This window comes from Perca fluviatilis, chromosome 13, assembly GCF_010015445.1.
Source record: "Perca fluviatilis chromosome 13, GENO_Pfluv_1.0, whole genome shotgun sequence".
Classification (NCBI taxonomy): Eukaryota; Metazoa; Chordata; class Actinopteri; order Perciformes; family Percidae; genus Perca; species Perca fluviatilis.
This window is the reverse complement of record NC_053124.1, coordinates 22,704,408-22,719,995: the sequence shown is the minus strand read 5'-3', so window position 1 is coordinate 22,719,995 and position 15,588 is coordinate 22,704,408. Positions and strand designations below refer to the sequence as shown.

The following is a 15,588-nucleotide window of genomic DNA, read 5'->3' as shown; positions in this document are numbered from 1 at the left end:
AGTGTATGTCTGTACGCAAGTATCCAGCTCAATATTTGCTTGACAGAGACGCTTCTTTTGCCCCTCACTCTACTGTCAGAACGGACTATATTCCTGGACATTACCAAGGTGGTACAAAATTGACTGCTTCCAAGGAACGCTTCCCTCCGGTACACACACTTATTTGCCTCACGATTCAGCTTTCAAACTAGTTACATTTTCCTTCCACAAACTCAAACTGGACAGAGAATTTGTAAAAAAAAAAAGTCAACTCAGGGGGCAGGAACACATCTTAATCTTCTGGAGGAGCACCAACAGCAGTTTGGGAATTACTGGCATTTAGAAAAGGGGATATATTTGTACCAGCAGGGTTGAGATGTAATGTAACATCAGCAAGGTTAAGTCTAGTAGGCAGTCCTAACAATATACTGAGCACTGAGCAGAAACCATCCCCTGACTCATTGCCTTAAGAAGATTAAGCATTCATATGATGTTGGTTAAAGAAGTGAAATGCATTTTTAAGTCAGAACACAACTTTAAAAAGTAATTACTTTTCATTGATGGAGAAGACAAACAAAATCTCATTTGAATGCCAACTAGGCATAAAGCCCGTCTGGTCTTACAATAATCAACAAATATTAGGAAATCAAAATGAGCACAGCCAGATAATGGGCAAATCATATCAGGGACTCCCCTACACAATTCTGTTTACATACTGCAGAACAAGCTTGACATTTTGGTGCTTGGAAATCCAATCTTCATTCCTCAAATTGCCAGCTTATATAACATGATAGTTAGCTGCAGATAATTTCAAGCTCTGCGCAGAGAAAATCAATAACAGCATCCAGACAACAATAGCACTAATCATGTGTGTCTGAGTGATGGCAAATTCCAGTCAGCATCATATTCCTGTAGTTGTGAAATGCACATTTTCTTTTCCCACTGTCAAAAAAGTGAGAAGTTAATAGGTAATGCAGCATAACCGTAGAAATCTGCTTTTTGGAGATACAGACAATACCAGACAACAGAATATAGGAGAATAAATCTTTGAATAACGTACCATTTAGTATTCTTGCTAAAAACAGTACTACTCACGGGGGTCAGGTTTAGGCGTTAGCTATATTAAAACTCCAGTGTTACGGCTGCCATACACACTGAGGAACTCCAGAGAGCGATTGTAAAAATGTAGGGCAATGGTTCTCAGCAAGCTGATCAGGATTACTTGTGGGGTCAAAAGATGACTAGAGGGGGGAATGAATGTTGCAAGATTTATGAATAGTTGACTACAGATATTTATTTTTTTGTACTGTATTTTCTAGGGGTGTGCAAAAAAATGAATTCCCATTCGTATCGTGTTTCAAGCTCTACCAATTCAAATCGTTTTGTAATGGCATGTATACTATTGTCCTGAAATGAGTTTAGCTCGCCATTCCCATAGATGGCACTGTGTCAAATTCACACAGACACCTGGGCAATCTTGTCATAATCAAAAGAAGGAGGAGTGTCGGCGCAAACAATGGCAAACTTCACAGAAAGAATTATTCAACCTGCTCCATCCTCATTGAAGGCGAGAGTTTGGACACATTTTGGCTTTTATAACCTCGAGGGGAAGACAGAACTTAATAGGAATCATGCTATATGCAGGCTTTGCAAAGCTAAAGTTAAGTATTTTGGAAACACCACAAACTTGAGAACTCAGATGGCATCACCCAGAGTTTAATATTGAAGACATGGACGAACAACAACCTAAAGTACCTAACATGCCAGTCAACCAACGCACTTTTTCAATGCTCTAAACTCCCACCGACCTTAAGGTTTTATTTTATACTTTAATTAAATGCATTTGAAAGCTGGCCAAAGCTTGGCACTTTTTAGTTGCAAAAGTTTTTATTTTGTATGGAGATATATAAAGTAATATCAAACTACATTAAATTTGTTGCATTTCTTTTCTTTTAAATTGTAAGTCTACTGCAATCACATGGGAAAAGTAACTACATTTACATACTATGCATCTTTTTTTTTTTTTTTTTTTTTATAAATCGAGAATCGTTTTTGAATCAAAAATCGATTTTGAATCGAATCTTCAGCCTAAAATTGATATTGAATCGTGACATTTTCTGAATCGTGCACCCTTAGTATTTTCCATATAAAAATGATTATTTGCAGTCTCTAACACTGCTTCTAATAATTAAGTCAACCATCCGAAAAAATATATTTGTTTAAAACATTACTTTGTAGCTGAAATCACCATTTTGCACATGTAGGCCTGCAACAGAAGGTTCAATCCAAGCATTGCTTTATTTTCGGGGTCCCTGAGAAATTTGAGAACAGACTACTCATAGCTGCAAGGGCATTTAAACTCTTGCTGTCTTTTCTGTGACATGTTGCCGAAGAACAGTGCCATTTTGACTGTAGAAACTGATGGTTAAACGGCTCCCAATGTCACTGTGAAGTGCAGCAAAAATACCATAGGTAATATACCAACTGTGTGACCACCCAGGGTGTTAATTGGATATAAGAAGGCTGTAAAGAAACAAATCAGCATCAAATTAGTGTATAAACAGTTCTATGGGCAGTCCTTGGTGCACATTACAGTCTCAAAGCAGGATCAAGCTCCTCTGAACCATTTGGACCCTCTCGTAGACCTACGCCTTGGCCCTTGGCTATAGAATGCAATCAAGTTATCAACATAATTGAAGAGGCAGGTGTCACCCTGAACAAGATTGAGCACCTGTCCTTGAAATTAATAAATGAATGCATCAGTCGTGCAGCCTGGTTGAATGCCACAGAGTATACGACGGCAGTGAGGGAATGCCCATGTGACACTGTTACAAAGCGGAATAATCCTGCATTGTGATGGCAGACACACCACACCGGATCAGTTTGTTTCCGGGTTAAAAGCGGTCTGCTATGACGAGTACCGGCTGCAATTTGCGCTAAAACCTAATAGTCCATTATGCAGATATTTTCAACTCACTCAGCAAGTTGTGTTAAACTAACAAAAGTCTATTCCAGCCGTAAAACAGCTTCAATCAATCATATCGACTACCGCTGAAGAGATAATCCCCATATAAGCAAACAAAATAAAAAATAAAAACTTCACACGATCACACTGAATTGAGTTTAATGAATAAAAACACGCGCTAAGCACAGAGAAATCATGCATCTCTTTCAGACGTTTCCCTACAATCTCAACTACGTTGTACATATACGCAGATTAAGCCTCCTCACACAGCCCACTGCAGCTGGTATTCAGCGTTAATGAATGCTAAACAACATGAGTGGTCAAAGCAGACCAGCTAGCTGCGTGTCACATTTAAATGTCAAGGTCCTTCAAACAGACTACACATCAGGCCACTGACCTCATATTCAAGAATCAGCATGAGATTTAATGCCAAAGTAACTTGCGTGCAATTTGCCTTGGCGTGTTTGGTGCATACAATAAACACATGAAAAGGGAATAAACCATAAACAATAGAGCAAAGTGCTGCAACAGTCAAGAACATAAATATAGAACAGGAATATTGCAATAAGAGCATATGTAAAATACACTAACAATAAAGTGTTTGTCCCAACCCAAAAAATCCTCTTTCGTCATTATAGGAAAACAATCTTGAAGAAAGCTAACGTTAACAGGACTATGTTAAGTAGTTAAAGCTGTGTTTAAATAAATAAATAAAAAAAAAAACGGTCGCTGTCATTGTGCTGACTTTTAAAGAGTAAAAATAATACAGTGAAATTAACATACGTCATCTTTAATATTTAAAAATGACCCCCTGGAGCGATTTCGACATCAAGCTCTGTCTTTCATTGCTTCATTGTCGATGCAAGCAACTGTTACCAGGAAATGAACCAGACCTGACAAACGTTAACGTTAGCTAACGTTAGCTTACCATGGATCAAACTCGTGGATGATGCTCTCGAACCGGATCACCGCGAAAAGTCTGGAGCTGAATCCGGCCAGGCAGGCCAGGAAAAGAATGCTAAACGAGAGTAAAGACTGCCACCCTGCCGGCTGTGTCAGTCCACCCGACAGGCCTCCTTTGCCCCCTCCTCCACCCGCGGCGCCGGGTCGGCTGTTCCCGTGCACCGAGCCTCCGGCATTGGTGGACGCTTTGTGTTTGCCGTCGCTGACTGCGTGGTGCTCCGCCATTTCTGCGTGCAGTGTCGGTTAGATTTGCTAGAGCGTCCCTCCTGCCACGCTCCCGTGTCTCCCTCCACTCCGTGCTGTCGTAAACTCCTTTCGTTTGTGCCTGCTCTCCTTAGGTTTTCTATTTTCCGAGTCCCCCGAGTATACGTATATATTTTAATTCAGAATCGGTACTCGGAAAGACAGTCGTTACATCCCGAAACGCATACTCATGCGACACATACCGAGCCTGCAACAGTCAATTCGCTTCCCGATTGAACGCCGGTGAAAAGAGGCGGGAGGGATGTGATAGGCGGGGCGTTAGAAAGCTCTCGCAGCCTCTCACAGATTGACAGGTACGAGGGGGGCGGGGTTTTGTATCATTAAACCAATCAGAGAGCTACATTGGCAAGACAGACAAATAAATCCACCAATGGAAACACAATAAATCATGGTGTCACTGATTGAAATAAGGATTATCCTCTGTTGTATGAATATTGAGTCATTCTGGTATCCGCTATAAATACAACCCTTATTACTCGGCTTAAAGTTGGCTTTATAACGTTGAATTAGTCACTTTTCGTAGAGAATAACAAAGTATGTGATAGATAATGTGCACATAATCCAAAATCTTGTTTAAGTTTTCCTGCAGCTTAAAGCTATAGGCAGGTGTGTGAAGATAAATGTTCTCTGTGAGTGCAATATTTCTGTTGCCCTTGGATGTTCTGGACTGGGTGGTGGAGTGGTAATAAAGATTGATATGTCTCATCATTATTATGCCCCCCAGCAAAGAACACAGCATTCATCACTCTTAAACTCAGGATGTACTCATACAACTTCCCCTCTTTTTCTCTTTTTCTTTTTTTACACTTCCAATAAATGCTCAAGTTTTTGACTGATAGTATATATTCATTTTGTTTCATATAACAATGAGACAGAGGCAGGAAAGTTATTGATTTATCTGAGATGTGATTTAGTCCCAAAGGGAGAAAAACAATAGTCCAACAGCCCTCTTCTGTGTAATATCATAGATAGCAACAACTTTGTTCTGAGGTCAGAGTGGGCATATCATCTTTTTTTCTCATCTCCTCTAACATTTGTTACATATAATGCTGTTTTATAGGGGTGGGGGGAAAAATGGATTCACGTATGTCGTGTGGGTTTTTTTGTGGCGATTTTTAAAACCGATTCTTTTCCCAAGAATCAATTTTTGATTCACCTCATTTTCTGTTTATACGGTACCGCTACATCATATCTGTTTCCAGCAAAACAGACCGAAAGCACAAAATACATGTTATGTACTTCTTTACAAACGAAATAAATATCAGACAGACTGACATGTGATGTGCATTATTTTTAGAAAACAATTAGTTTTTAGAAATCTGTCAATATATTGTCTCTATAAGTGTATTATTCAACTTTTGTTTTTGTTAAAGAAGGAGAAGAAAATCACAATACAAATTGAATCGGCCCCCATGTATCGTGAAAGAATTGAATCAGGACAAAAGCATATCGTCCTAGTCCTAGTGCTTTATGTGATCCTATACTGCACAGAGCTTCGTCTTGGTTACCTTGGGAGCATTGTACATTGTTTCTAAACAAGCAGCAAAGTAATTTAATCACTCACCTCCAAAATCATAAATTGAAATTATGAATTTATTGTGTGTATGGCACCTGATTTCAATACCCAATTGAATGAATGAATGAAACCTTTATTGCCCCAAGGGGAATTTGTTTTGCACTTTGGGCAATTTATGTGAATGTTTAAACAGATGCTGCATACTCAAACAATAACTACTTATTAGAGTATCTTGTTTTTTAAAGGGAATGCATACTTTTGTTTTTAGTTGTTAATTATGTCCACTTTTAGTACCTTTGATTTGAGAATAGCCCATTTTCTGGTTTAAAAACTTCACTAATTCACTCAAAATTCCCATCCTTACTTTGCATCAACAGTGTTTACAGCTACCCTGTCAGCCATGAGATTATGATTTAAAAAATGTAGATGAAATATTCATGTAGAAGAATCGGACTGAAGTTTAAGCCGGCTTAGCACAGCTGTGCATTGAGGCTATCTTTTGAAGAGACGAGAAGGAGATAAGAGGGAGATGAGATACAGCGTTGGAGAGACGGGGAAGATGTAAAGCCGATAATAAAGGAGAGTAAAATGATGATTATGGAAATTGATGGGGGTCATCATAGAGAGTAGATGGAGTGGCAGAAGTGGATACGAGTTTTGAGTTCATGAAGAGATCACAGACCAAAGCCATCACAGACAGTATTACAGGCATATGCTGCATGCTAAAAGGCAGTGCCAAAAAGAATTCATGCACACCCACCACACATAACATGCACACAGAAAACAGATACAATGCACACAAACACATGCAATCCCACTCACACATGAGCACATGCATACTGATGAATACATCTTTTTGTAGCACGCACAGTTCTTCGATCATTCATCAAGGCCTGCTCATGCCACGATGAGCACTCCACCCCTTCACCCTTTCCCCTTTACCTCTGCCACCATTCTGAATGGATGACCTTTAAGACAAATAGATATGCAGGCTGTGAAGATTGCTTCGCCCAGATGAAAGCCTGCCAAAATGAGTGTTGTTGCCAGGCAGGGCAGCTTCGCTTTCTTCCGTCTCTAGAGGCAGACTTGAATGTTTGTGTTTGCTTTGTCTTTCTTCTCGGTTTTTTCCTCTCTAGAACATTACAGACTTGCCAAGTTTATGCTTGACATTCTTAGGTGTCTACGCGTCTTTACTCTGCCAAAGGCCAATCGTGCAAAAAAACTTAAGATGCCTGGCATGAAACACTCTTTGCACCTCTGTCATCTCCCTCTCTGCTGTGACTGCATGTGTAAGATAGTTAGAAAGTGCAAGAGAGAGAGAGATAGATGTGTCACAACTGGTCAATAATATTATAATTATTATGCAGATCTATTTACCCTTTTTGCCTAAACTGATGTCATTGAAAATGATGCAACTTGAAAGCTACAAACAGCTACGGTATCATCTAGGTGCAGTATTGACTGGCTTTAGTAATTTGTCTCAAAATGCATAATAATCTCAATTAGTTAATTGTGCACAGTGTTATGTAAGCATGTGGGACAATGCAAACAATTCTCTGTGAATATGCTGTCTCTGATGAAAGCTAAGTTTCTGTATATTTTTTAAAGGAAGTCCCATAAAATGCAGATGGCTAAGTGTGAAGGATGTCTGAGAAGCAGGCACATGTTCCCAGATTTCTGACATCCTTGCAATGCACAGCAGTGGAAGCTGTGCAAAAGAAGCTGAAAAAAACAAATGAGAATTATAGTTCCATGTTTTATCTATCCACTTTTTCCTATTGAGGGCCATTAGTGGGGGCTGTGGTCTTTCCCAGCATGCAATGGGTGGAAGGCAGAAAAACCACATTGATTGCCAATCCATCAGGGATAACATGCAGAGTCAAACACATTCACACACCTATAGAGTGTTTACCAGCTTCCTGTCTTGTACTATACAGAGAAAATAAATTTAAGACCATGATTTTATTGTTTTCTTGTGCAATGTTGTTAAGTTGTCATTTACTTTACTTGGCATTGCTCCCCTCTAATTACCTAGAGTCTGTCTGTGGGATCCATTGTAACAGAATGATTAGCCCGTGCCTGGGGATCGCCACTGCGCACACCGATCTGCACTGCAATCATTACCAGAATGAGAGCACTTAAAGAAAAGCACTAAAAACCCCAATGAGGTGCGGCATCCAACTTTTATGATCTATTTATTTACCTGTGGCCAACAGAGAGTTAGTCGGTCTGTTTTAAAAGTCTCTAAAAAGCTGTACAGTATCCTAATAACAAGGTCAAGTTTCATGTCTCGTTAAAAGAATTCCTTATTTAAGTTTTGTATACGATGTATTCAGGTTTGAAAAGGTTTCTATGACAACAGAGTTTACTGATGTCTTGAGTGCAAGTCTTGTCGATGATTCAGAGAATGAAAGACACAACACAAACACATAAACGATGATCTGAGTCAGCTTCTACTTGATTATGTCGGGTCTTTGCACAGGGTTACCTGTGTGGCCTCATCACTGACACGCCATTTCACACTGAGCATGCCTCATTTCTCCAACAGTCAATGGGGCACACAGAGGCAGTTAATGTGAACATGACCCACATAGACCCAGGCAACACATGTGGATGATACGCTGCAACTGCACAACATCTTAATCTTGACTTTGATGGAAGATGTGCTGGCATGGGATCGGCCATGGTCTTCACCTTGTATGATAGGACTGTTAATCTTGATGATGTCATGGGTTAGCACCTGATTATCTATTCCGCTGCACTATTTAGCTGTTCATATGCACCATGCACAGCCGGGCTCAGACTCCTTCTTTAAAGAAAATTGCTTGTTGTAATATAATGTGAAATAGTATGACAAGTTCCTGTATTTTGAAACAGAATATGGCGTGATCTATCATCCCGGAGATCAGAGAGCTTTTGCTCAATTTATAAGGCTGCATCTGCCTCAGGATGCTATTGCAGTCATCTGTCATTTCCCAAAGCATATGAAAAGCTATTTCTCCCTAAGATGCTGTGAGCTGCAGAGGCAATGACAGTTTTGATTGAAAATGTCTTTTCATTTTGCATTTAAATACAAAAATACTTTCATCTTCCACAACTCCAATAAGGGAAAAAAGCAATCAATGCAACAATCTTGTCAATGAAAGCTTCTTTTTTTTGACAATATAAATAAGAAATAATTGAATAATACTGCTTTTCAGAAAAGTCTGATCTTTGCATCTTTATCTTACCCAAAATCATAAAACATAATGAATCTAAAGTTCTGATTTTCAATCAGGCTTTTAATCACAATCATTATGCAATGAAATTATACAATAATTATGCAATTATGGAACTGAAAAGAGAATCATCTTGCATCTGAGCACAAAGCAGGCCATAATATAAATAAGTTAAGAAAACTTTTGTCTGGGAACAACTTTCAAAAACATATCAGCACAGAAAATTGCCTGTAAACATTCACAGTTCAAAACATTCATCAAGATTGATTCTGACCTGTCGACACAGCTGAAAGTGCCCACAGTGATGCTTCAAATTCTACTGGCATGCTGCATAAAAAGTTTATAAGACAGTTTCAATTGATAGAGGTAGAGCAAGAGAGATTGGGGGAAATATGGAGGAATGTGGTACTAACCTGAGCTCAACAGAGATATCAACAGTCTGCAGGCAGAATGTCAGATTCGGAAAAAGTTGGCATGCATTTCTCCCTCTTCAGAATAACACCTGCCTTATCTACATTTCCCTGGCTTTGGTATGGTTCGAACAGCCTCTGCGTGATGTCTTTTGAGTGGGCTTGTCATTGAGATATGAGAAATGTTGTGCGTAGAAAACAGTTGAACTTGGTCTGGCATTATCCCCGCGGGAGAGAAAAAATATGACTCGTGTTGAAAATTGAAGCATGCTTCCCAATTTCCTAACTGCCATAGCTTGACGAATGACCCTTCTTTCACTTTTTCCTGAGTAGCCTACGTGGGCTGTCTCAATTCAGAAGACAACCAATTTATGTGCTGCTGCTTCAATGACAGCCCTGAAACCTCTGACGCACAATTAGGGCAGCAGCATTCAAAACAAGAGGAGCAGACATGAGGCGCCTCGCTGACATTATTCTGCTGTGGTCACAAAGTTTGTCTCTCCTATTCTTTTAAAGTTTACACAGAGATCATGCATGTATAAAGATGCCTGTCATGCGTTTCTCACAACTATGGATATTTTGACTGAATTCCAAGCAGCTTCTAACTGATTTGCCTCACTGTCATCTTGAATACATGTTTTACTTTAGGTTACTTTAGTGAAGCTTTTGTGATATATGAAGACCATATTAACGCTTGTTCGGTTTCTTGTTTGATTGCCCTTTTACTTATACTGTTCAAAAACATTTAATTGAAGGCCAACTCTAGTCTATTTTCTAACCAAGGAGCACTCTGTAAAGGTGGTTCAATACCAAGTGGCCCCTTGGTCAGGACTATGCATCTCTGTGCTCAGCCCCGTGTCCAATCGATTCTCCTCCTGGTTGCCCTCGATCGGTCATCTAACAGAACACAATTCACGCCTCCAAAATAAAGTTAAACTTAGCAGAACTCTCCAATGAATATGGGGGAGATGGCGTGAGGTGAAGGGGGGAGGAGGGTGCAGGATGGTCAAAGGGACGGGGGGAGACACAGACTGCCTGATAGATAGATAGATAGATAGATAGATAGATAGATAGATAGATAGATAGATAGTTTTTTTTATTGTCATTCAACTGTACATACAGATTGCACATATGAACGAAATTTCGTTCCACTGGCTCATAATTACTGCTTTAACTAAAACAAAAGTTTAAAAAATAAAATAAATAAATAAAAATGCTACAGAGTGTCATTTTAACATTTAAATATGACACTAAAAAACAGCATTAATCTTATTGTTGCACATGTTGAATGGCAGCATATAAAATTATTGCACATTTAAGAAAAATAGATACTGTTATAATAGATACTGTTATGAAGGACACAGTACACACATTTCAACATCAAGCAAAGGTTCGACTGATATTTATTGTACTGTAGAGATGTCAGGCTAGCTGTTACCCCCTGTTTCCACTCATTTATGCTAAGCTAAGATAACTTCCTCCTGGTTTTAGCTTTATATTTAACGGACAAACATGAGAGTGGTGTCAATCTTCTCATGTAACTCTCGGCAAGAAAGAAAATTAACCTACTGGTATTTCCCAAAATGTTAATGTATTCCTTTAAAAAACAAGAGGGGAATAGACTCTGAACATTGATGAAAGTTAAGGAAAGGCATTCTTTTTATGTGTCTTAGATTGACTTTGGTTGACCTTTGAGAAAAACATGTCTGTACATTAGTTAATATTGAGCTCCCTATGAAGTCCAAAGAGGTTTTGCAACAATGCTACAGCAGAGATGGCTGGAAATTAATCACATCAGCCTCGCCGCAGTCTCTAATGAACATTAACTGGACAGCAATCAGTCAATTATTTCTAAACAGATACATTTATATGGAACACAGATTAAAGGTTATACTGCCCCAAATTGGTCCCAAATCATCATCACACCCTGCATGCAACTAGGCATGATTGATGTAAGAAATTAAGTGGAATGGCATCGCTCTTGTCGTCTAAAATGATCAAATCATAGGGGGGATATCACAATTAAACTGCCAAGCACTGGTCATGCAATGCATTCTCCCAAGACAAAGATCTTCAGATCAAATATACTGCCATTTGTGACACAGCTGTTTGTCCTTGATAGGCAGTGTTTTTTGGTATTAAGCACTCTAAGTGGCTCATTAGCTGAGAGTGAAGACACAATAGTCAAGTCAAGCAAATGGAAATTAAAGAAATAGTGGAACCATTGAGTCCACTGCCATCAGACAAAAATGTCTGAGAGGACAGCAGGGGTAATGGCTCCTTATACACCAGTCTCATCTCTCCTACTCTGGGCCTGGGTAGCCTGCTGCTCTTATCTTAACAGGCGCATCATCCTCTGAACAATTGCATGCAATTGTGGCTCAGGGCCTTTAGGTTTGTGACTCCTGCTGCTGCAACTATCACTGCCAATAGCAAAGCTGCACACCCCAAAGTGCTGCTTTGAAATATGTCAAGCGAACATCTAAATCATATGAGTATTTGGAATAAAAAAAAAGAAGAAGATCTGTAAACGACTGGGATGGCAGGGGAAATGGCCTCTGACGTTAACTGGACCTGCAGAGCTGAGAGAGGAGGTGATATCGGAGCAATTTTTCTTCCTTGTCATCTCCTTACTGGAGCTCAAAATATTGTTTATAGCTCTCACCAACCAACGCACTCCTCAGCAACTTTGATTGATGTATGAGGTGTCTCCATGGCAACCAGCATGTGGGAATGATAAGTGACTTTGGCAGAAGAGTATCTCCTTCTGGATTATTAAGACCACCTGAGGGTTGAGTAAGCGTTTGCCTCTTTGTATAACCTACATGTAAGCAATGACGAGCGGTTCTTGGCTGAGCACGTCCGGCTGCTGTCACCTCCCACTCGAAGGGTTAATCTGATTAAGAAGTATCATGATTGAGCAAGAGTACATGTGATGCTGCATGCATGGAGTTTAACCAGTAGCTACTTATGGAGGGCTGCACACTGGTGTCTTGGGCTTATACTCTGTGATGCAATGTGACAGGCCAGTGATGGAAAGTGCTGTGAGATATTAAGAGAGAGACTCAACAGAGTGAGAGAATCAAATGGAGATAAATTTGTGAAGTTATGCTCACCAACAGCAGCGGTTTAAATGCAATTAGGTCCCACCAGGATACAAATTGACTTGGGTTTGGTGACTGGTTAGCACCACTGAGTAGGGCTCTAAGTAATGGAAAGGCCTGTCACATCTTGAGCTCAGCCCCTTCATTTTTCCAGTGCAGTGCTTCTATTTATTTATTTATTTTTTTATACCCTCAAAGCACAAACGTTAGCTCATTGGATCCCTGCACCCAGTTGGCTCCAGAAGACACAAATGATGTCTTTGTATGCAGTATCCAGTAGAACCACTATGCCCTCTACTGGTCAAAAGACAAAATGCAGGTGTTAGGCATTTTCAAGGCAATATTAAACTGTACTGTAATGTTGCCGGCAATAAAGTAAATAAGTGTGCACAAGCTCCCATGTTGCCTTAATCAAAACACAAACTGGGATGGTATCACAGACAGGAGTATTTGTAACAACTGACTGAGAAAGTTTAAAAAACAAACCAAAAACTGAAAGACACAACATGTCATTTATTTGTTCACCTTATTATGACCTCAATTGCTGAATCTAAAATTGAGTGAATTAATTTGCAATGTGTGACAATACAAGCTGGCATAACAGGATTAAACATAAAATAATTATTGTTGACTTCATTGTTCCACACTGGTCCTGACTGTGGAGACCTTTTCTAGAGGATCCACACTGTGGCGTTATTCTCTTACTGACACTAACATATGTTCAGGAGGCATTTAGAGGCATTCACTTTCTTCAATATGTATCTCCCTTCTGAGAACTTGATGCCTTTGCTGCAGGGTAACTGGCATCATATTTGATTGTGAAAAATGAAGAGAAATGTTACTTTTGTTACTGTGAAATAATAAATCATTCATCATCAGTATGTATATCCAGCAGCGGTCCAATTTATCCGTAGTGCAGCCCACACCGAGTGTGCCTGTAGCATAGTTTATGTAAATAGAGCATGTAAACTGTAGGAAGGGCAATGGAAACCACCCTATGAGGCAACAATCAGCCCACTGTAGCTGATAAATCACTTTTCATACTGTTCCCAAGTGCATTTGTTCAGCAGTTCATGTATTTTCAGTGGTGCTGCTTCACAACTGCAGCCTAGGCTAATATGTTTTAAATATAAGAAAGGCAGTTTCTGACATAACAGAATGAGTTATGTAGGGATACATGATCACATAGCATCTGGCTTGACAAAAGAGAGTTAAATCACATGTAACACAGACACGCTGACATGACCACATACACATATATACTACATACAGGAGCTTTTCATTTTTAACAGCATTGCAAGATAGATTCTGGGAGCCAGTGGATGAATTAAAAGCAGCTGCCTGCAAGATTCAGACAGACAGGCTGAGAGACACAGGCAAACAGTGGCATAGACAGGTAGGCAGAGAGCCACAGACAGACAGACAGACACATATTCCAGTCTGAGTCAGCTGTGGGCTCAGGATAAAAGGTCTATCGGCAAAATACACTGTAGACACACTCAATGCCAAACACTGTGTGGACCTGCTAAACCCCATCTAGCACAAACACACGCGCAAACAATGTAAAAACATTAGGCCCGGTCTATCAATCAATAGAGAATTGCCACCATGAGCTTGCAAATGTCTTGTTTATATAGTGTGCATGATGGAATATGCAGGTTTAAATGCCAGAATGAGGCATGCATGCATGCATGGCTTGCACCGATATGATTTAAGTTGTGTCACACGGTGTGCCAGGACTGGGACATCAACTTCTTGTTCCAAGCCTGAGAGCAACTGATGGGATATCATCAAGGCCATGACTTTAGTGAGCTTGTCTTCCTGCAGAAGCCGAGGTCTCCGGTAATAAATTAGCTTATATCGCTCCATACTAAAAGCATATTTTCAGTGCATAAGGTGTACTTTTGTAACGTATCACAATGACTACCCTATTAGCAACATTAACAGGGAGTCATTTGATTCAATGTTAGAGATATCAAATATTACATGACAGTTAAGTATAGAATTGATGGTGCCAATCATCTCATATGACATCCTTAGAGGAATAATCATAATTGTCACCAAAGTTCTAAGTATAAAGCAATATGATAGCTATAAAAACACAAAGATTGACACATTGAGACCTGTAACAATTTTAATTATGGCTTTTAGACAAAAATTACTTTGATATAGATCTTTTCTGACTGCTAGATCAGAATTCCCTTTTATGTAACAACATGTATAGTTCAGCTGTTATAGCATATACATCTACCTTTCAGGCTGAATTTGCTGTCTTTATTTTACGATTCATAGTCCTTGACATATGGTTATCAACTTTCCCTGTGGATTATTGCATTGGATGGGTTTTCTATTTCTTTGTTGTGTTTTATTTTTTTTTTTCATTTCTTGCACAAGAAATTATACTTGCACCCTGAATCCAGTCCTGCAGAATTATATCCAAGGCCACCATGCCACATAGGAAAAAGTTTAGGTATGCAGTCAAATCAACTATAAGGGGGATAGTAGTGTTATTAACTGTCTTAATATATTACATTGCTCCCTTTTACCCTCTTTTCTACATACATGCTGTCCCTTTATTTCCTATACCTGACGTGTATTGCCAGAACAAAAAAAGACAGACTGAATATATAACATTTGGTGTGCATAGATATTGATAAAGTGCAAATAGTATTTGGTTAAAAAAGCTTTATCATGTAATTTCCCTGTTTGTATGTGACTTGATTCAGTCTTTGAGGCATGTAGAAGTCGGTCCCTGGTGTTGAAATTTATGCTTGGTCCTGATCTGTACATGGAAGTCCATCTCTGGTATCAGTTCATCTACATGATTTTCCAGTTTGCTACTCTGTCACACATTTCTGACAAACCCATAGCAAACACTGCATCCACTGGAATTTCTTTCTCTCCCAGCTGCTTGGTTGTACTTTCTCTGCTGCCCTGGTGGGGGCACTGTTTCTGTTGAGCTCTACTTCTCATCCACCATTAAGATTTCATCAGGGATCTTCTCCTCTGAGTCAGAGCGATCAGACAGCTTGTTCAGGTACTCCATGTCGTCGAAGCGCTCGGCGACACACTGGGCTGTCAGACGGGCCTCCGGGTCATGGTCCCAGCACTCGTCTATGGAGGCGCACACCATCTGGATGCCCTGCACGGGGTGCAGTGGAGCACAGAT

At 39.7% G+C, this 15,588-nt stretch overlaps 2 protein-coding genes across 2 annotated transcripts in view; both read right to left on the bottom strand.

The window, feature by feature from the left end:
* Positions 1–4,396, bottom strand: part of stt3b (STT3 oligosaccharyltransferase complex catalytic subunit B) — a 91,858-nt gene extending 87,462 nt beyond the window's left edge. The window contains exon 1 of the mRNA XM_039819872.1: positions 3,873–4,396. Within this exon, the coding sequence (XP_039675806.1) occupies positions 3,873–4,132 (260 nt within the window). The 5' untranslated portion in view covers positions 4,133–4,396. The remainder of the gene's footprint in view (positions 1–3,872) is intronic.
* An 8,516-nt stretch (positions 4,397–12,912) lies between these two features.
* LOC120571841 (TGF-beta receptor type-2-like) overlaps positions 12,913–15,588 on the bottom strand; it is a 22,942-nt gene continuing 20,266 nt past the window's right edge. The window contains exon 7 of the mRNA XM_039820932.1: positions 12,913–15,561. Coding sequence (XP_039676866.1) covers positions 15,382–15,561 — 180 coding nt within the window. The 3' untranslated portion in view covers positions 12,913–15,381. The remainder of the gene's footprint in view (positions 15,562–15,588) is intronic.